Source organism: Phocoena phocoena, chromosome 8 (genome assembly GCF_963924675.1).
Source record: "Phocoena phocoena chromosome 8, mPhoPho1.1, whole genome shotgun sequence".
Classification (NCBI taxonomy): Eukaryota; Metazoa; Chordata; class Mammalia; order Artiodactyla; family Phocoenidae; genus Phocoena; species Phocoena phocoena.
Window position 1 is genome coordinate 55,675,667 of NC_089226.1, and position 18,464 is coordinate 55,694,130.

General features: G+C 37.8%; 1 protein-coding gene across 1 annotated transcript in view; it reads right to left on the reverse strand.

Annotated features, from left to right (window-relative positions):
- The window catches only part of ACER3 (alkaline ceramidase 3), a 187,911-nt gene continuing 169,447 nt past the window's right edge, over positions 1–18,464 (reverse strand). Inside the window, exons 8-11 of the mRNA XM_065882550.1 lie at positions 8,127–8,228; positions 5,930–6,034; positions 1,038–1,083; positions 1–445 (exon numbers count right to left, since the gene is read on the reverse strand). Of these exons, the coding sequence (XP_065738622.1) occupies positions 392–445; positions 1,038–1,083; positions 5,930–6,034; positions 8,127–8,228 (307 nt within the window). The 3' untranslated portion in view covers positions 1–391. The remainder of the gene's footprint in view (positions 446–1,037; positions 1,084–5,929; positions 6,035–8,126; positions 8,229–18,464) is intronic.

Sequence of the window (18,464 nt, forward strand, 5' to 3'; positions counted from 1 at the left end):
TCAAATATTAAGAAAAGTTTAATTCACATGCAAGCCTTGTCAAAAAAGAGAAAAAGGTTAATTTCCTATGATCAGCACAAACTGTTAACCTGTTAAGAAAAGCCCAATATTTCCAGCATTCGAGTATATACATACACATCATGTCTGTTTCTTTTGAAACATCTTAAGAGTGATGGTGAGGAGGAGGAAGACAAATGAGATAAAGACACAAGCTAAACATCCAACAAGCCCCATTCCTCATTCTCTGTATGGCTGGCAGCATTAGTCAGAAAGTCACTCCTTTGCTGCGATGGTCATGATATATTTGAACGTGTAGATCTCTAAAGATTTCCTTAATCATTTGACCCGGCCTATGGTACGTGCTATTTTGTTTTACTGGTGAAATAATTCATCACTGCTTCCTGAGAGGCTCAAACAGGATCACCGGCCAGATTCCGAAGAGAAACTGTTTGGAAACAAGTTAGGACAAAATGAAAGAAGATAAAATTGTTCCATGTTATCCTTGAAAAAGGATGAAAAAGAACCCATGGGCTATGACTACAGTGGTTTGCTAGTGGTTGCCCTGAGCAGAGCATATTCTTTGTAGGTCTACACCAGATCTCAGAAACTATTTTTATTTAATTTATTTAAATATATTAAGCATCTACTTTGTCAAGCATAGAGCTGGGCATTTAAATCATCTCAGATCTTTAAAATAACTCTACAATGTAGCTATTAACAGCTCCATTTTACTACTGAAGAGTAGTAAGCCTTACTACTTAGAGTAGTAAGCCTTACTGCTCTATGACCTTGGGCAAGTCTCTTTTCTTTAAGCCTTAGAAGGCTTAAAGAAAAGAGACTTGCCCAAGGTCATAGAGCAGTAAGTGGAAGACTTAAGATCCAAGAGCATCTGGTCCCAAAGCCTGTACTCTCTCTCTGCTACATCTCCACCCCACCCACTTCTTCCACCTCCATCCCATCCTCCCATTACCTCCGTCCTCCACACACACACACACACACACACACACACACACACACACCCTAGGAAGTGGACTTACCTTCACCTTTGGCCTGTATCTCAGGTAAAGTGTTCTTGTATATAAACTGAAAGAAAAGGGGAGGGGGGAAAGCTTTTCAGACTAATTTTTTAAAAATTCAAGTATAGTTGATTTACAATTCTGTGCTAGTTTCAGGCGTACAGCAAAGTGATTCAGATATATATATATATATATATATATATATATATATATATATTCTTTTTCAGATTCTTTTCCATTATAGGTTATTACAAGATATTGAATATAGTTCCCTGTGCTATATAGTAGATCCTTGTTGTTCATCTATTTTATTTATAGTAGTGTGTATCTGTTAATCCCAAACTCCTAATTTATCCCTCCCTCCCCACCCCCTTTCCCCTTTGGGAACCATAAGTTTGTTTTCTGTGTCTGTGAGTCTATTTCTGTTTTGTAAATAAGTTCAGACAAGTTTTTAAATTCACGCAAACTGGCTTACTGACACATTTAACCACAGTGCCTCTGTATATACAAAGAAAAAGCAACACTGACAAATAAACTTTGTTCATTTAGCAACCGTTTTTTGAGGACCTACTCTATGCAGAACAGTTGGCAAGATCCTAAGGAAGACAGAAATGATCAGCCCTCAGACTGTAACCTCAGGATGTTTGTAGTTTAGTAGGGAACATTCTGCTCATGCTTGATGTGATTCATGTCATGATTGCCAGTTTCATCTCTGAAGATATATGGTAGTAAGAATTAAGGTAGTGTATTCCTAGAATATTTCAGAAATGGTTATACCAGCTCTATCAGGATTACAATACAGGTATGAAATAACCAGGAAGGTATCACTTCTTCAGAGAATCCTTTAAAATGAGTTACCTCTAAAGATGAGATCAGATTCTGGGCGTCCCTGGTGGCACAGTGGTTAAGAATCTGCCTGCCAATGCAGGGGACACGGGGTCAAGCCCTGGTCCGGGAAGAACCCACATGCCGTGGAGCAACTAAGCCCGTGCGCCACAACTACTGAGCCTGCATTCTAGAGCCTGCAAGCCACAACTACTGAAGCCTGCGCACCTAGAGCCCGTGCTCTGCAACAAGAGAAGCCACTGCAATGAGAAGCCTGTGCACCACAACGAACAGTAGCCCCTGCTCGCCACAACTAGAGAAAGCCCGTGTGCAGCAATGAAGACCCAATGCAGCCAAAAATAAATAAATAAATTTATTAAAAAAAAAATAAAGATGAGATCAGATTCTAATATATCAGTCCGTACAGCAAAAATAAAGTTAAATTTATCTCTGAAAAATTTATTAAACTGTCCATAACTTAACAGCATACATAGTTTATATATAGTACACGATTTAACTGTATTTGAATAGTAATATATGGTATAAGTATGTATGCAAAACATAACTTTATAGCATGAAAAATTTTCTCCTTTAAATAAGAGAATGAAAAAGAGCACGTATGTTTGAATTTGAGTAACTTAGTGTGGCTATGATGCCATTCTAATGTACCCAAAACTGGAACTGTAAAGAGAAGCATCATATATTATGAATACTTTACTGTCTTAGAATATAATCTTACTCTGACAATTTTTCAGATGTTAATCTCTAAAAGAAAGTTGCCATGTTTTCTCTTCTCTTTAGTGAAGAGTCCTGGACTGGGGCAGAGAAGCCCTGGGTTCCAACCCTTGCTGTCACCTCCACCGCTCCCAATTATTTGTTAAGTACCTACAGCATGGGGGCAAGCACTGGACCCAGAGCTTTATACACACTTCATTCTTAAACTACCCTACTAGGCAGGTATTATTATTCCTGTTTTGCATATGAGAAAGTCTCAAAAAAGGTCAAATATTTCATTCAAGGTGCTACAGCTAGTAAATGCTAGAAGCAGGATTTCAGTTCAGGAGCTGTCTAATCATTATCCAATATATTCTACTCCAACTAGCCAGTGACCTTGAGTGTCACTTCTCTCTGGGCCCCAGTTTCCTTCACCATCAAATTAAGAAGTTATATTAGTTGATTTCTAAGGTCTTGATTGATCTGGGGACACAGAAAACTCTGGGTTCAAATCCAGGCAATAACACTAAGATCATGTGTGAGGCACCTGACTTCTCTGAGCCTGTCTTTCCTCAAGTGTAAAACAGGACCATCGTAAGTATTAAAGGAATAATATATATCAAGCCCAGATGAGGCTATGAGCTGAAAACTCAAACTTTTTATTGTGGAAAATTTCAAACATAAACAAAAGTACCTATCATACAAAGTTGTTAAAAATACCTCCTTATCTTCCTTATATTTGCAGCATCTGTGGTGATGTTTCTTGTTACATTACTGATACTGGTTATTTATGCTTTTCCCCTTTTCTCTTTTAGTCTCACCAGATGGGTCAGCTGTTAAGTTAATGTATCTCAGCTCCAAATCCACTCTTCTATATTCCATCTTGTTTGTGATGAAGGAGATGAGACTACAAACTACATTCCTGTCTTGCCAGATGCTCCCTAAGAGGCTCTGCTAATTAGGGCATTTGAGAGAGACTGAAAAGCTGGAGGAGAAAGAAAGGACTTTTCATTTTTGTTTCATTTTTATGAGGGCCACTGGCTTGTGGTTCTTGTGAAGAGCATCCTAACAACACTCCATCACTGTGACAGCAACAGTTTTTTCCTGTAGCAGCAGTACCATTATTTTAATACATTTATTTATTTTTGGCTGCATTGGGTCTTTGCTGCTGCATGTGGGCTTTCTCTAGTTGTGGCAAGCGGGGGCTACTCTTCGTTGCGGTGCATGGGCTTCTCATTGCGGTGGCTTCTCTTGTTGTGGAGCATGGGCTCTAGGCACGTAGGCTTCAGCAGTTGGGGCACGCAGGCTCAGCAGTTGTGGCTCGCGAGCTCTAGAGTGCTGGCTCAGTAGCTGTGGCGCACGGGCTTAGCTGCTCCATGGCATATGGGATCTTCCCAGACCAGGGCTTGAACCCGTGTCCCCTGCATTGACAGGTGGCTTCTTAACCACTGTGCCACCAAAGAAGCCCAGCAGTACCCTTCTTAAGAGTCCTGGGTCTCAGCCCCATGGGGACTTTCCTCTGAGCTCAGATACCAGCTCCAGCTGAACAGTGCCTCCTGTTCAGACATGAGTTTGGAGTCCCCAAATTCTTCAATACTCCTCCTTTCAAGAGATAGACTCTATGACTTTGACCAATGGAGTATTGTGAGAGTGATACAGTTTGAGTTGAGACTGGGTTATAAAAGGCCCCACTGCTTCCACCTGGTTCTCTAGAGATGCTCCCTCTGAGGCAAGCCATCTGTCAGGTAAGAAGTATTCATTGCTGTATTATATTACACTGCAGTTATGTCCTTGGGACTTCGTAGGCAGTGTTAAAGTGCCAAGTTTTTAATTCTTGGGTTTGCTTTATAGTTATTTTTGTTTCTCCTTTTCTATCATTTGCCAGTTTCCCCAAGCATTTCCTCCCATAACCCTCCCTCTTAAATAGTTATTTCTAATATTCTATGGGCTGAGAATCCAAATATTCAATGCAGTAAGAAGTAGCAAAAAATAAAATAATTATACTTAGAGCCAGAGTTTAAAGAACTCTTCCATGATTAATAACCTTGAGATCTTCACAGTATGAATTCAGTGATCTTTATTTGGTTGCCCAGAAGTTCTTTTTATATCATTCTCAAGTAGTTAAATCCAGGTTGCCTAAATAAGTTGATCTCTAGACAGGTGAGATGCTAATGTTTTAAAAGGTATTCTAAAAATTTCACTAGAGTAAATTTTCACATTGGTTCAAAGGAAAATTTTCTTCCCCTTTCTATAAATATTTCAGCTCTCTCAATTCTTGAGATGAATTTGAGATTAAACATAGACTGATCCCCTGGTAAAGAGATCAATATGTACACATTCATTCATTAAATCATTTAACAATATATACTGAGTGCTTACTATGTGACAGGCATTGATTTAAACACTTGGGAGAGTAGCAGTGAATAAGATAAAGTCCTCGCTCTCAAGAAACTTACAGTCTAGTTGGGGGAGGTAAACAAGTTAACACATGACTGGTTATAAATGCCGTGAAGAAAAATAAGGCTTGGTAAGGGGAAAGAGTGATACAGACGTATTATTTGAGCAGGGTGATCAGAGAGAATTCTGATTCCATTTTTGCTATAAATGGCTGACCTCCAACAAATTCTTGAATTTATTTATTTTATTTATTTTTTGGCTGTGCTGGGTCTTCATTGCTGTGTGTGGGCTTTTCTCTAGTTGAGGTGAGTGGGGGCCACTCCTCACTGCGGTGCATGGGCTTCTCCTGTTGTGGACCATGGGCTCTAGGCACGTGGTCTTCAGTAGTTGTGGCACGTGGGCTCAGTAGTTGTGGTGCACAGGCTTAGTTCCTCTGCTGCATGTGGGATCTTCCTGGACCAGGACTTGAACCCATGACCCTTGCATTGGTAGGCAGATTCTTAACCACTGCGCCACCAGGGAAGCCCCAACAAGTTCTTTATTAGGGGAACAAGGAAAGAAAAGTGGCAACCAATTTATTTTAGGGAAGGAGACAAATTAAGTTGGGGACTTCAGATACTCGTGCTTTCCCTCCCCACTCGGGGGATCTGGCTGCTTTTTTCCCCTTAAATTTGTTCTCTATAAACAAAGATATGATGATCAACAAGAAATGGAAATGTTTATATCCTACTTGCACTAAAAAAGGAGATGAATGATCTACTTAAAATGTAGATCATGTGCCAGAGGTCAGTTACTAGAGCTGTCACCCTTTAAAGATGAGAAAACAGCTTCAGAGAGAGTAAGCGACTTGCTTAAGATCACCCGGTGGCAGAGGCAAAGTTGGAACATAAGTTTCTGATTCCGTCTGTGACACCGTTGTATTTGAAGAGTAAAGAAAGAAACACTCCAATACTAGGCTAAAAAAGTCTATTTCCTACCTGAAAAGGATGTGAAGATAAGAGCCAAGGCCAGTTAAAATATGCCACCATGCATGAAACTGTGTGGTAACAGCTATGATAGGTGGCACCTTCTTTCGAAAGTTCCTGTGTGGAGAGGGGGGTAAAATATGCATGTCAATTATTTTTTATATTTAACAACTAATGCTGACAGTCTTAGAGCATTTTGAAATTTTGAAATGTCATTCTCAAACATGGCAATTATTTAATTTCCTTATGTCTGCTGTAGTCTGCTGTATTGTTTTCCAAAGTGTATTATGAGGAACAGTATTCCTAGCAGAAGTTCCATGAAGAAATGACTCTTAGGTCAAAATAAATGTAGGAAACAGTACGTAGGTTATTGCCCTCTTGGAGACTTGTAACGCATATTAACAAATTATAGGCTTTAAAAAGTCCTACCATAACTAAACAGGTTATCTTCATTTTTTTCAGGTAACCTACTAATACATGGAACCCTTCTTTCAGGTAATATCTTATTAACACCTTATGTAACCTACTAATACATGGAACCCTTCTTTCAGGTAATATCTTATTAACACCTTACGGAACAAGTGTTTCCTGGAAAAACACTTTGGGAAACACTGGTCAACTTAGCTATTCACTCAAGAAACTAGACACGAGCTTTTTCTATGCCCTATGTACAACCATCATTTCAGAAGAGCACCAAACAGTCTATAAAGTCTTTTTGTATTTATAATATTATTTCACTTCATAATGAGTCTTTGAGGTGGCTTTATTAATCTTGGCTTTCAAGATGAGGAACCTAAAACGCAGAGAGATTATTGAGTTGCCCCAGTCACTCAGCTAGTGGTACAGCTGAGTCTCAAATTCTAGATCTTTGGATTAAGTGTGTATCATATTCTCATTTATTAGAGGGGGAAATTCAATGTGAAACACCAAATTATTTTCTAGATATCCCCACAAATTTTGCAGACATCTTTAAGAACCTACTTTATTTCTTAGTAGAAACAGAGGATCTCACCCAGAGGATGATGACCTACCTCTGCATTGTAAAAGCCCCAGTTGGGGTTCTGATGGATATTATGGTACTGATTCAGAACAACTCACTTAGATCTTAGTTTTTTAAGCAAGATGTATTATTTGCTTATGTGCATGTAAAGTCTACATTTCAAACATACGCAAAAGTAGGCAAAATAATAATGTACCCATTACCCAGCTTATCTAAACTTCTCTCCTCCCATATTATTTTGAAGCAAATCCCAGATATTGTTATTTTACCTCTAAATATTTCAGTATATACCTCTAAAAGGTTAAAACTTCTTTAAAACATAACTATAATACCATTTTCACACCTAAAAGATTAATAATAATCCCTTAACATCATTAGATATTCGATTACTGATCATAAACTTTTTTTTTGGTTTGTTTGAATCAAGATCCAAAAAAAAGTAATTACATTGAGTTTGGCTGATAACATCTCTTAAGTCTCTTTTAATCTTATGTTCCTCCTCCCTTTTTTGCCCCCTCTGCAATTTATTTGCTGAAGAGACTAGGTCATTCATTCTATAGATTTCCCACAGTTTGAATTTTGCTGATTGCCTTTTTGTGGTGCGATTCAATACATTCCTCTGTTGTCCATGATTATGCAAAACTATTAAGTCAGAATTTTGAGTTGGAAGGATCCACTAGTTTAACCTACTTAACAAGTTCATTTTATGGAAACTGAGGCCCAGACAGACAGTGTCTTAGGTGACAGACTAGAGTCCAGAGACCCAAGATTAAAATTCCAGTGAATATATAATTGCTGAAAAGGTAGTAAAAAGGAATACTTGCCTTTCTTAGAAAATAACATTAAGCATATTAAAGTACAAAATTATATACACGTATTTCACATGCTTATTACAAATCATTCCTATTTCTTCTTCAGTAAAGCAGATTAGGCAGATTTCAAAGCCCTAGTCAATATTTGATTAACTGTATAGTACTGCAATGCATACACAAAAAATCCCTACAGATGTTATGGAATATTCTCAGGTCCACATTTTTATGTAATTTAAACAAGCATTCCCAGAATTTAGCTTTATTGTGCTATATGTATATTTTTAATTTCAATGATGCCAAAAATTCACTTCAGTGCACTAATAATTCTATATGCCTATGAAATGGTCTGCTTAATAGATTCCAAAAATATTTTTCAGAGATTGAAAATATATCTTACCTCAGTGAATCACAGAAGATGTTATCTATGTTCCATAATAAAAATCCCAATAAAAATACACCCAAGGATGTATAACCCAGTCCTCTAAGCCATGGATAAACCCTGTGGGTAAAAAAAAAAGCAAAATGAAATTTTGTCAATTCATGTCATGATGAGAGCTTGAAGTCATCACTGTCATGAGAGGAAAAGCTTTTCATAAGTATTAAAAGCAAACTTATTTATTAAATTCTCTAATACATTTGCTTATTACATTTAGCCATTAAAAGGTACTAAGAAAAAAATGTGCCACTAAGACTTTGCTAAGTGTATCAGAGAGTAATCTGAAAGTACCCAGTAACTTTATCAGTCACTTGGAAGAGGCAGAGGGGTGGCGGAATAGAAAGAACATTAATTGAGTCATTTGCTGAGTCAGGTACTACAGTATATTAGATACACACAATATATATACATAAACACACACACATGAATACAATCTTCAAATAAACTCTGTGAGACAGGTATTATTCTTTTTGCTTTGCTGATGAGGGAACTGAAGCTTGGTGAGTTATCCAAAATAACAGGTATAGCTAATGTATTTTTTATAGCTTTATCCATCACCTCCAAAAGCTTAGTTTATATATATTTTCAGAATGTTATATAAATGGAATAATACAGTATGTTCTCTTTGTTATATGGCTTCTTTCATTTGGCATAATTATTCTGAAATTCATCCATGTTGTTATGTGTATCAATACTCATTTCCTTTTACTGCTGAGTAGTATGCCACTATATGGATATACCACAATTTATTTATCTGTCCAAATGTTGGTGGACATTTGTGCTGTTTTGTTTTTTGCTATAACAAATAAAACAGCTATGAACATTAATAAATAACTCTTTGTATGGACATATGCTTTCATTTCTCTTGGGTAAAAAGCTAGGAGAAGAGCTGAATTTTCTGGCAGGTGAATGTTAAACTTAAGACAGCTAAACTGTTTTACTAAGTGATTGTATCATTTTACATTCCCACCAGCAGGGTAGGAGTGTTTTTTGTTCTACATCCTAACACTTGCTATGACATCAGTCTTTTTCATTTTAGTTGCCTCAGTATGTGTATAGAGGTATCCCATTGTGGTTTTTTTTTTTTTCATCAGTACGTGGGCCTCTCACTGTTGTGGCCTCTCCTTTTGCTGAGCACAGGCTCCGGACGCGCAGGCTCAGCGGCCATGGCTTATGGGCCCAGCCGCTCTGCGGCATGTGGGACACAAACCCGTGTCCCCTGCATCGGCAGGCGGACTCTCAACCACTGCGCCACCAGGGAAGCGCACCCATTGTGGTTTTAATTTTTATTTCCCTAATGATTGCTACCGAGCATCTTTTCATATGTTTATTTGCCATCCCTGTATCTTCTTTGATACGGTGTTTGTTGAATCTTTACCCATTAAAAAAGTTATTTGCCTTCTTATTATTGAGTTGTAAGAGTTCTTTATATATTCTAATTTTAAGTCCTTTGTTGGACATATATTTTGCAAACATTTTCTCCAAGTCTGTGACTTGCCTTTCATTTTCTTTTTTTTGGATTCTTAAAAAGTTTTTTTTTTAATTGAAGTATAGCTGATTTACAATGTTCTGTTAGTTTCTGGTGTACAGCAAAGTGATTCAGTTATATATATATACATATATATATACTTTTTCATATTCTTTTCCATTATGTTTTTTTTTGATGTGTTAATGTAGGTTTATTTTATTGTTATTTTATGATTTTTTTTAATACAGCAGGTTCTTATTAGTTATCTATTTTATACATATTAGTGTATATATGTCAAACCCAATCTCCCAATTCATCCCATCACTACTATCACCACCCCCACTTTCCCCCCCTGGTGTCCATACATTTGTTCTCTACATCTGTGTCTCTATTTCCATCTTGCAAACCGGTTCATCTGTACCATTTTTCTAGATTACACATATATATGTTAATATACAATATTTATTTTTCTCATTCTGACTTACTTCACTCTGTATGATAGCCCCTAGGTCCATCCATGTCTCTACAAATGACCTAATTTCGTTCCTTTTTATGGCTGAGTAATATTCCATTGAATATATGTACCACATCTTCTTTATCCATTCGTCTGTCGATGGGCATTTAGGCTGCTTCCATGACCTGGCTATTGTAAACAGTGCTGCAATGAACATTGGGGTGCACTTGTCTTTTTGAGTTATGGTTTCCTCTGGGTGTATGCCCAGTAGCGGGATTGCTGGGTCATATGGTAATTCTGTTTTTAGTTTTTTAAGGAACCTCCATACTGTTCTTCATAGTGGTTGTATCAATTTACATTCCCACCAACAGTGTAAGAGGGTTCCCTTTTCTCCACACCCTCTCCAGCATTTGTTGTGTGTAGACTGTCTGATGATGCCCATTCTAACTGGTGTGAGGTGATACCTGATTGTAGTTTTGATTTGCATTTCTCTAATAATTAGTGATGTTGAGCAGCTTTTCATGTGTCTCTTGGCCATCTGTATGTCTTCTTCAGAGAAATGTCTATTTAGGTCTTCTGCCCATTTTTTGATTGGGTTGCTTTATTAATATTGAGCTGCGGGCTTCCCTGGTGGCGCAGTGGTTGGTTAAGAGTCCACCTGCCAATGCAGGGGACATGGGTTTGAGCCCTGGTCCGGGAAGATCCCACATGCTGCGGAGCAACTAAGCCCGTGCACCACAACTACTGAGCCTGTACTCTAGAACCTGTGAGCCACAACTATGCCACAACTACTGAAGCCCGCGCACCCAAAGCCCATGCCCTGCAACATGAGAAACCCGTGCACGGCAACGAAGAACCAATGCAGCCATAAATAAAAATAAATAAATAAATTTATTAAAAAAATATTGAGCTGCATGAGCTGTTTATATATTTTGGAGATTAATCCTTTGTCCATTGATTTGTTTGCAAATATTTTCTCCCATTCTGAGGGTTGTCTTTTCGTTTTGTTTATAGTTTCCTTTGCTGTGCAAAAGCTTTTAAGTTTCATTAGGTCCCATTTGTTTTTGTTTTTATTTCCATTGTTCTAGGAGGTGGGTCAAAAAAGATCTTGCTGTGATTTACGTCAAAGAGTGTTCTTTCTATATTTTCCTCTAAGAGCTTTACAGTGTCTGGTCTTACAGTTAGGTCTTTAATCCATTTTGAGTTTATTTTTGTGTATGGTGTTAGGGAGTGTTCTCATTTCATTCTTTTACGTGTAGCTGTCCAGTTTTCCCAGCACCACTTATTGAAGAGACTGTCTTTTCTCCATTGTGTATTTTTGCCTCCTTTGTCATAGATTAGTTGACAAGTGCATGAGTTTATCTCTGGGCTTTCTATCCTGTTCCCTTGATCTATATTTCTGTCTTTGTGCCAGTAACATACTGTCTTGATAGCTGTAGCTTTGTAGTATAGTCTGAAGTCAGGGAGTCTGATTCCTCCAGCTCCATTTTTTTCTCTCAAGATTGCTTTGGCTACTCGGGGTCTTTTGTGTATCCATACAAATTTTAAGATTTTTTGTTCTAGTTCTGTAAAAAATGCCATTGGTAATTTGATAGAGATTGCATTGATCCATTATGGTTTATTACAGGAAACTGAATATAGCTCCCTGTGCTATACAGTAGGACCTTGTTGTTTATCCCTTCTATATATAATAGTTTGCATCCACTAATCCCAAACTCCCAATCCATTCCCCACCCCTACTTCCCACCCTTGGTAACCACAAGTCTGTTCTCTACATCTGTGAGTCTGTTTCTGTTCTGTAGATAAGCCCCTTTGTTGCTCTTTTTCAAAATTGTTTTGGCTCTTCTAGGTCCTTTGCATTCCATGTAAATTTCAGAAATTGTTTCTCAATTTTTACCAAAAAGCCTGCAGAGATTTGGATTGTGATTGCATTGAACCTATAGATCAATTTGGAGAGAACTGACATCTTAATATCACTGAAGTTTTCTAACCCATGAAAATGATACATCTATTTATTTAGGGCTTCTTTAATTTTGCTCAGCGAAAAACTGTTCACCACAATATACAGAGCTTGCATTTATTTGCTAAATTTAATCATTAAACATTTGATGTTTTTGATGGTACTGTAAATTGTACTTTCAAAAATTTCACTTTCCAATTGTTTGGTGCTAATACATAGAAATATGATTTTTGAATACTGACTTGAATCTCATGATCTTGCTGAATTCCACTTATTGCTTCTAGTAGTTTTTTGGTACCTGTTCTGTGGTATTTTCTGTACACGATCATGTCATTTGCAAACACTATGTTGGCTAGGACTTCCACCAGTGTAGTATTGAACAGAAGTGGTGACAATGGATATCCTTGTTTTATTCTTGATTTTAAAGGTAACTTTTAAAAACATTTCATGACTAAATGTGTTAGATGCTGTAGTTTACAGGTTGGGAAAGTTTCATTCTATTGAGTTTGTAAAGGGTTTTATTTTGTTTATGTGGTTTACTTAGATCATAAATAGCAGCTGAATTTTTCAGAATGCTTTCTCTGAATCTATTGCTATCATCATGTAGTTTTTATATTCTGTTATTTTAACTATAAGTATTTGCATATAAACAAATGAAAGGGGTGATTAACTTAGAAATCATCAGGAAAGCACAAACCTGGCTGTGCATGAAAAGGACATTATTGCCACTGTTTGATGAAGGTTCTCAGAGATGAGCTTAAGAGAGTCATAGTACGCCTTCAGCTTTTCTGAGTTTATCATTGCCCCATTTGAGGGAGGCAAGAATGAGTCCCAGGAAGCACAGAGTTCAGCATAGTGAAGGCATTTGGCAGAACTGCAGCGTGGACCAGGTGCTGAGATGTGACAGGGATATGATCAGTGGGGGTGGGATACTCTCTATTTTCTCCTTCTAAGCTTACTTACCAGGGCCAATCTTCAGCTCTCAGAAGTAGTTCAAAGCAAAATTCTTCTGTGGGGTGAAATGAATGTCTTTGGTTATCCAGGTAGCAGGGCACGTGAGAGAGAGCAAGAACTTCATCAGCACATGGTCCATGCAAGCTAAGTACAGATAAGATTCTGGGGACAGACTACCTATATATTATCAGGTCAAGAGTAGTATAATACAGAATGCCCTCAACATATCTGTGTCTGGAGTCACACTGCTTCATTCTGGACTGGCTGCTTCTCTAGTGTACTGCTATCATCTGAAAAGTCCCTTCCCTTTGCCTTCACCTTGAGAATTGCCTTCACCTCTCTCTGTGTTGGATTTCCTATGTCTTGCATCCTATGTCTTCCTCCTTTTTGGTTTTCTCTCTCATTTTGGTCAAACACATCCTTCAACAGGTTCCTGAGCAATAGTTTATGGAATATAAGTTTTGAGAACTTGAATGTATGAAAATGTACTTTGTCACCATATTTTATAGACAGTTTGGCTAGGTTACTATCCTATAATGCTGGCTTCCAGCTTTGCTTTGGTAAGTCCAAAACCATACTGATCCCTGATCCTTTGTGTGTATATCTGCCTTCTAACTCTATAAACTTGTAAGTGTCCTTGTCTATAATTCTTAAACTGGCATGGGTCTATTTCCACCCACTATGCTTAGTACCCAATGGGTTCTTTCAATCTAATAACTCATATATTTCAATTGTAGGATATTTTCTTGAATTGTTTTGGTGATGATTTCCTCCCTTCCATATTCTCTGCACAGTACCCCCTCCCCCTTTTTTATGTTGGTCCTTCTATTCCGGCTCAGTAATAATTCTATTGAGTCCCTTCTATTCTCCATTTCTTTCTCATAATTCTGATGGCCCCCAGGTTGTGGTCCATGAACTTAAGGAAACACCTGCTATTTGGCCACAGCAGTGGTGGTGAGTGGGCCCAAGGTCCTGAGGCCCCAAGCTGTCCTGTTTACTCTGGACCATACCATGGGTTTAGTGCCTCTCCTGTGGTAGATGCTTGCTGGTGAATAGGGGGTGATGGACCATAAGACAATAACAATGTATATTCAGGAGAAAGAATTCCAGTGCCTTCTTTAACTGTACCTTTCAAACCATTCATTTCATTTTATCATATTTTTAATATCCTCTTTGGGGGGGTTCTCTGAATGTTCCTTTTTTATAGCATCTTACTCTTCATAGATACAGGATATATCTAGGAATATTAATGAATTATAATATTTGCTGTCATTTTGTTGTTTTTGAAGTTTCTTCATGCAAAATTTGTTCACTCTAAGCTGATTTATTCCCTTATTATTTGTTTTGGCCTCTTTCATACTGAATGCATTCATCATATGTCTGGCAGTGTCTCCTCATTCTTTTTTTTTTTTTGGTACGCAGGCCTCTCACTGTTGTGGCCTCTCCCATTGCAGAGCGCAGGCTCCGGACGCGCAGGCTCAGTGGCTATGGCTCACGGGCCCAGCCGCTCCACGGCATGTGGGATCTTCCCAGACCGGGGCACGAACTTGTGTTCCCTGCATCGGCAGGCGGACTCTCAACCACTGTGCCACCAGGGAAGCCCCTCCTCATTTTTAAAGAGTAGAAAACTAAAAAGGTGATCACAAGCTCTAAGCATATGGTTGAGGGCTTTAGACTGGTAACCTTCACCGTAGGGTTATTTTTCTGGGCCAATTGTTAGGGAACCCCCAGTATCATCAGGTCTTTTAGGCTGCTCATATTCTCTATAAGAAGATTCTTTCAATATTCTGCCTAGACGTCTTTGCATTCAGCATTCATAAAGCATAAGGTCACCCAATTTACCTGATTTCAGTACGGTATTTGCATGCTCAATTGTGCCTGGCAAAATCCAATCTAGAGGTACTGTTCACCCTTTCCAGAGAATAAACCTGCAGACTTCTGCAGTTGCTCCATGGTATGCAGTTGGGTGACAGAGCCTAAGCAATTAACAGTTTCTTAAAGCTTTTAACCAAACCTCTTTATTTTAGACCCCTCCTCCATCTCCTTTGCCAAACTGCCTGTTGCTGCTAATGCCTGATACTCAAGAATCAATTCTCTGATGTAAACTGGAGATCCTTGACTTAGAATCTGGCTTTCTTGGGTTAGTTAAGGCAGTTAGCAGTAATCCATTTACTTTCTAGCTTCTAAAATTTTATTGAGTCTTCTCCTGTGGGTTTATGCTTTATAAATAAATTCCTTTGTTGTAGTCTTAGGGTTTCAGAAAGGAACAAAATTAGATACCTGTTGATCTTCAACATTGTACCTGTTTTTTAAAATTAATTTCTGCCTTTTATCAGTGTCATTCTTCATTTTTCATTGGGTTTATTCTATTCATCTGTTTTCTAATTACTCAAGTTGAATAATTAGTTCATTATTCTTCAGCCTCTCTATTCCTAATGTAAACATTTCCCTCTAAGAACCACTTTAGCTACATCTTACTTTGGTTTATAGTATTTTCATTATGATTCCATTCTAAGTATTTCAATATTTCTATTATGATTTCTTTTTTAACTCATATTTACAAGTATAGTTTTAGGTTTCCCAATATATGGGCTATTTTGACTAATCCTGTTTTAACTAATTGTCAGAGAACATGCAATGCATGATACCAATTCTTTAAAATTTGTTGAACTTTGCTTTAAAGCTAGTATTGGCAGATTTAATAATTACTCCATGCATGGGTGAGAAGATCATGCATCCTTTAATTGTTGAGTATATTAAATCATTTTGTTATGTTATTCAAAATTTATCAATCTTATTCATATTTTTTGGGCTGAGTTACTGTGTTAAAATACCTCATCATGATAGAGTAGTTACCTATCTCTCCTTTGTAATTCTGTCAATTTTTGTTTAAAATTTTCCATACAAGTTTAGAGTTGTTTTGGGTTGTGGTAAATTGAATCTTATAATAACAATGTAATAAACACATTTGTTATGAATAATGCCTTAAATTTCTTTGTTATTAAAATAGCTAGTCCAGCCTTCTTTTAGTCACTACTTGTATGGCATGTATCTTTTTCTTTCAAAATTACTATGTATTGGGCTTCCCTGGTGGCGCAGTGGTTGGGAGCCCGCCTGCCGATGTAGGGGACACGGGTTCGTGCCCCAGTCCGGGAGGATCCCACATGCCGCGGAGCGGCTGGGCCCGTGAGCCATGGCCGCTGAGCCTGCGCATCCGGAGCCTGTGCTCCGCAGTGGGAGAGGCCACAATAGTGAGAGGCCCGCATAACGCCAAAAAAAAAAAAAAAAATTACTATGTATTTATATTTTAACCATGCTTCTTTTTTTTTTTTTTTTTTTTTTTTTTTTTTTTTTATGCGTTACGCGGGCCTCTCACTGTTGTGGCCTCTCCCGTTGCGGAGGACAGGCTCCGGACGCGCAGGCTCAGCGGCCATGGCTCACGGGCCCAGCCGCTCCGCGGCATGTGGGATCTTCCCAGACCGGGGCACGAACCCGTGTCCCCTGCATCGGCAGGCGGACTCTCAACCACTGCGCCACCAGGGAAGCCCTAACCATGCTTCTTATGAACAGTAGATACCTGGCTTTTTCCCTATTTGAGTCTTTGTCTTCTAATTGCTTAGCTCTGTTCATTTATATTTACTGTGACTACTGATATATTTTGAATTATTTCTACCCCTTCATTTTTTGCTTTGTATTTGTCCTCACTTTTCTCTGTGTCCCGTTCCCCCTTCTGATTTCTTTTGGATTCGGTTTTTATAATCCCATTTACTCCTTCATGTTTTTGTAATTGAAATTGTGAAATCAATTACTGTTTTTAGTGGTTGCCAAAAAAGCACATGTAAAATCCAAAATTAATCACTGAATGTACCCTATCCCCTAATAAGAAAGACCTTAGGAACTATGTGACTAAGATTATTCTCTTGTATCTCACGTGTTATTTTGTCATCATTTTAGTTCCTTAAAAGAACAAAAAATCTCTCAAATTAGATATTATTAAAGTCATAATATTTTGTTCAGATAGTCCCACACGTGTTTCACTTTTTCTCCTTCACTGTTCTTTCTTGTATCTCAACTCTTCCTCCTAAAGAATATCTTTTAGAAGGTCTTTTAGTGAGGTGTACTAGTAAAATTTCATCATTTCTATTTGTCTCAAAATGTTTTCACCTAACCCTTGTTCTTGAAAGATATTTGGGTATACAATTCTGACTTGATGCTTAATTTCTCTCAGCACTTTGAAGGTAATAGTCTACTGTGTTTTGGCTTCCACTGTTGCTGCTGCTAAGCCTGCTGTAGACTATTTGTTATGACTTCGTTGGTAATATGTTTTTTATCTCTGGATGTTTTTAAGATCTTAGTCTTTGGATTTCAGCAATTTTAGTGTGCTTTTTGAAAACAGGTGTCAATCAGGATTCAACTGCAGATAATACCTTTATCTAAAACAGAAAATAATTTAATAGTTTCAATTCTGAAAGGAATGCTCAACAGATTTAGGCTCTCTGGGAATGACTTACAAACACTACTACAGAATTATCTTGCTGAAGGAATATTTTTCTTTTTCACATTTATGAAGCTGGAGAATTGGAAAGCCTCTGGACCAACTGCTGCATCCAGCATCATACCATCTTAGCTATAATTCACAGTCAGGAAGCTGCCATCACACCTGTTTGTTCCAGAGCTATGATGCACACCCTAGATCCATATAAGTAAATGGATGCCTACAAACTACCACTTCTCCTTCCCACTTAACTTGGTTCTGAATTCAAGACTCATGTGAATACATGTGATTGGCAAAACACCTGAATGTACCTGAAAACTTACCTGCAAAGGTAAGATGGGAAATAGAGGTTTTAGCTTTTTAGCATCTACATTACAGGAAGGCTCACTTGAAAGAGGCTGAAACAACGTTGAATGAGCTAATCTATCAAATCTGCCATACCTGAGAAAGATTTTCTTTCATTTATCCTGTTTGGGAATTATTATTTTTGAAGCTGAAGAGTTATGTCTTTTACCAATTCTAGAAAATTCTCACCTATTATCTCTTTGAATATCTCTTCTTTCCCCATTTTTGCTATTCTCTCTCTTTGCAACTGCAATTAGACATGCTATTTCTCTATGATGCTTTCTGGCTTATTTCTTTAGACTTGTCTTTCCATTTAATTAATTCTCTCTTCAACTGTCTAATCTACTTTTAACTTATCCATTGAGTTTTTTATTTCAATGGTTTTTTTAATTGAAGTTGATTTACAATGTTGTGGCAATCTCTGCTGTACAGCAAAGTGACTCAGTTATACACACATGGACATTCTTTTTTAATATTCTTTTCCATTATGGTTTATCACAGAATATTGACTATAGTTCCCTGTGCTATACATTAGGACCTTGTTGTTTATTCATTCTAAATGTGATAGTTTGCATCTACCAACCCCAAACTCCCAGTCCATCCTTCTCCCTCTCCCTCTCCCC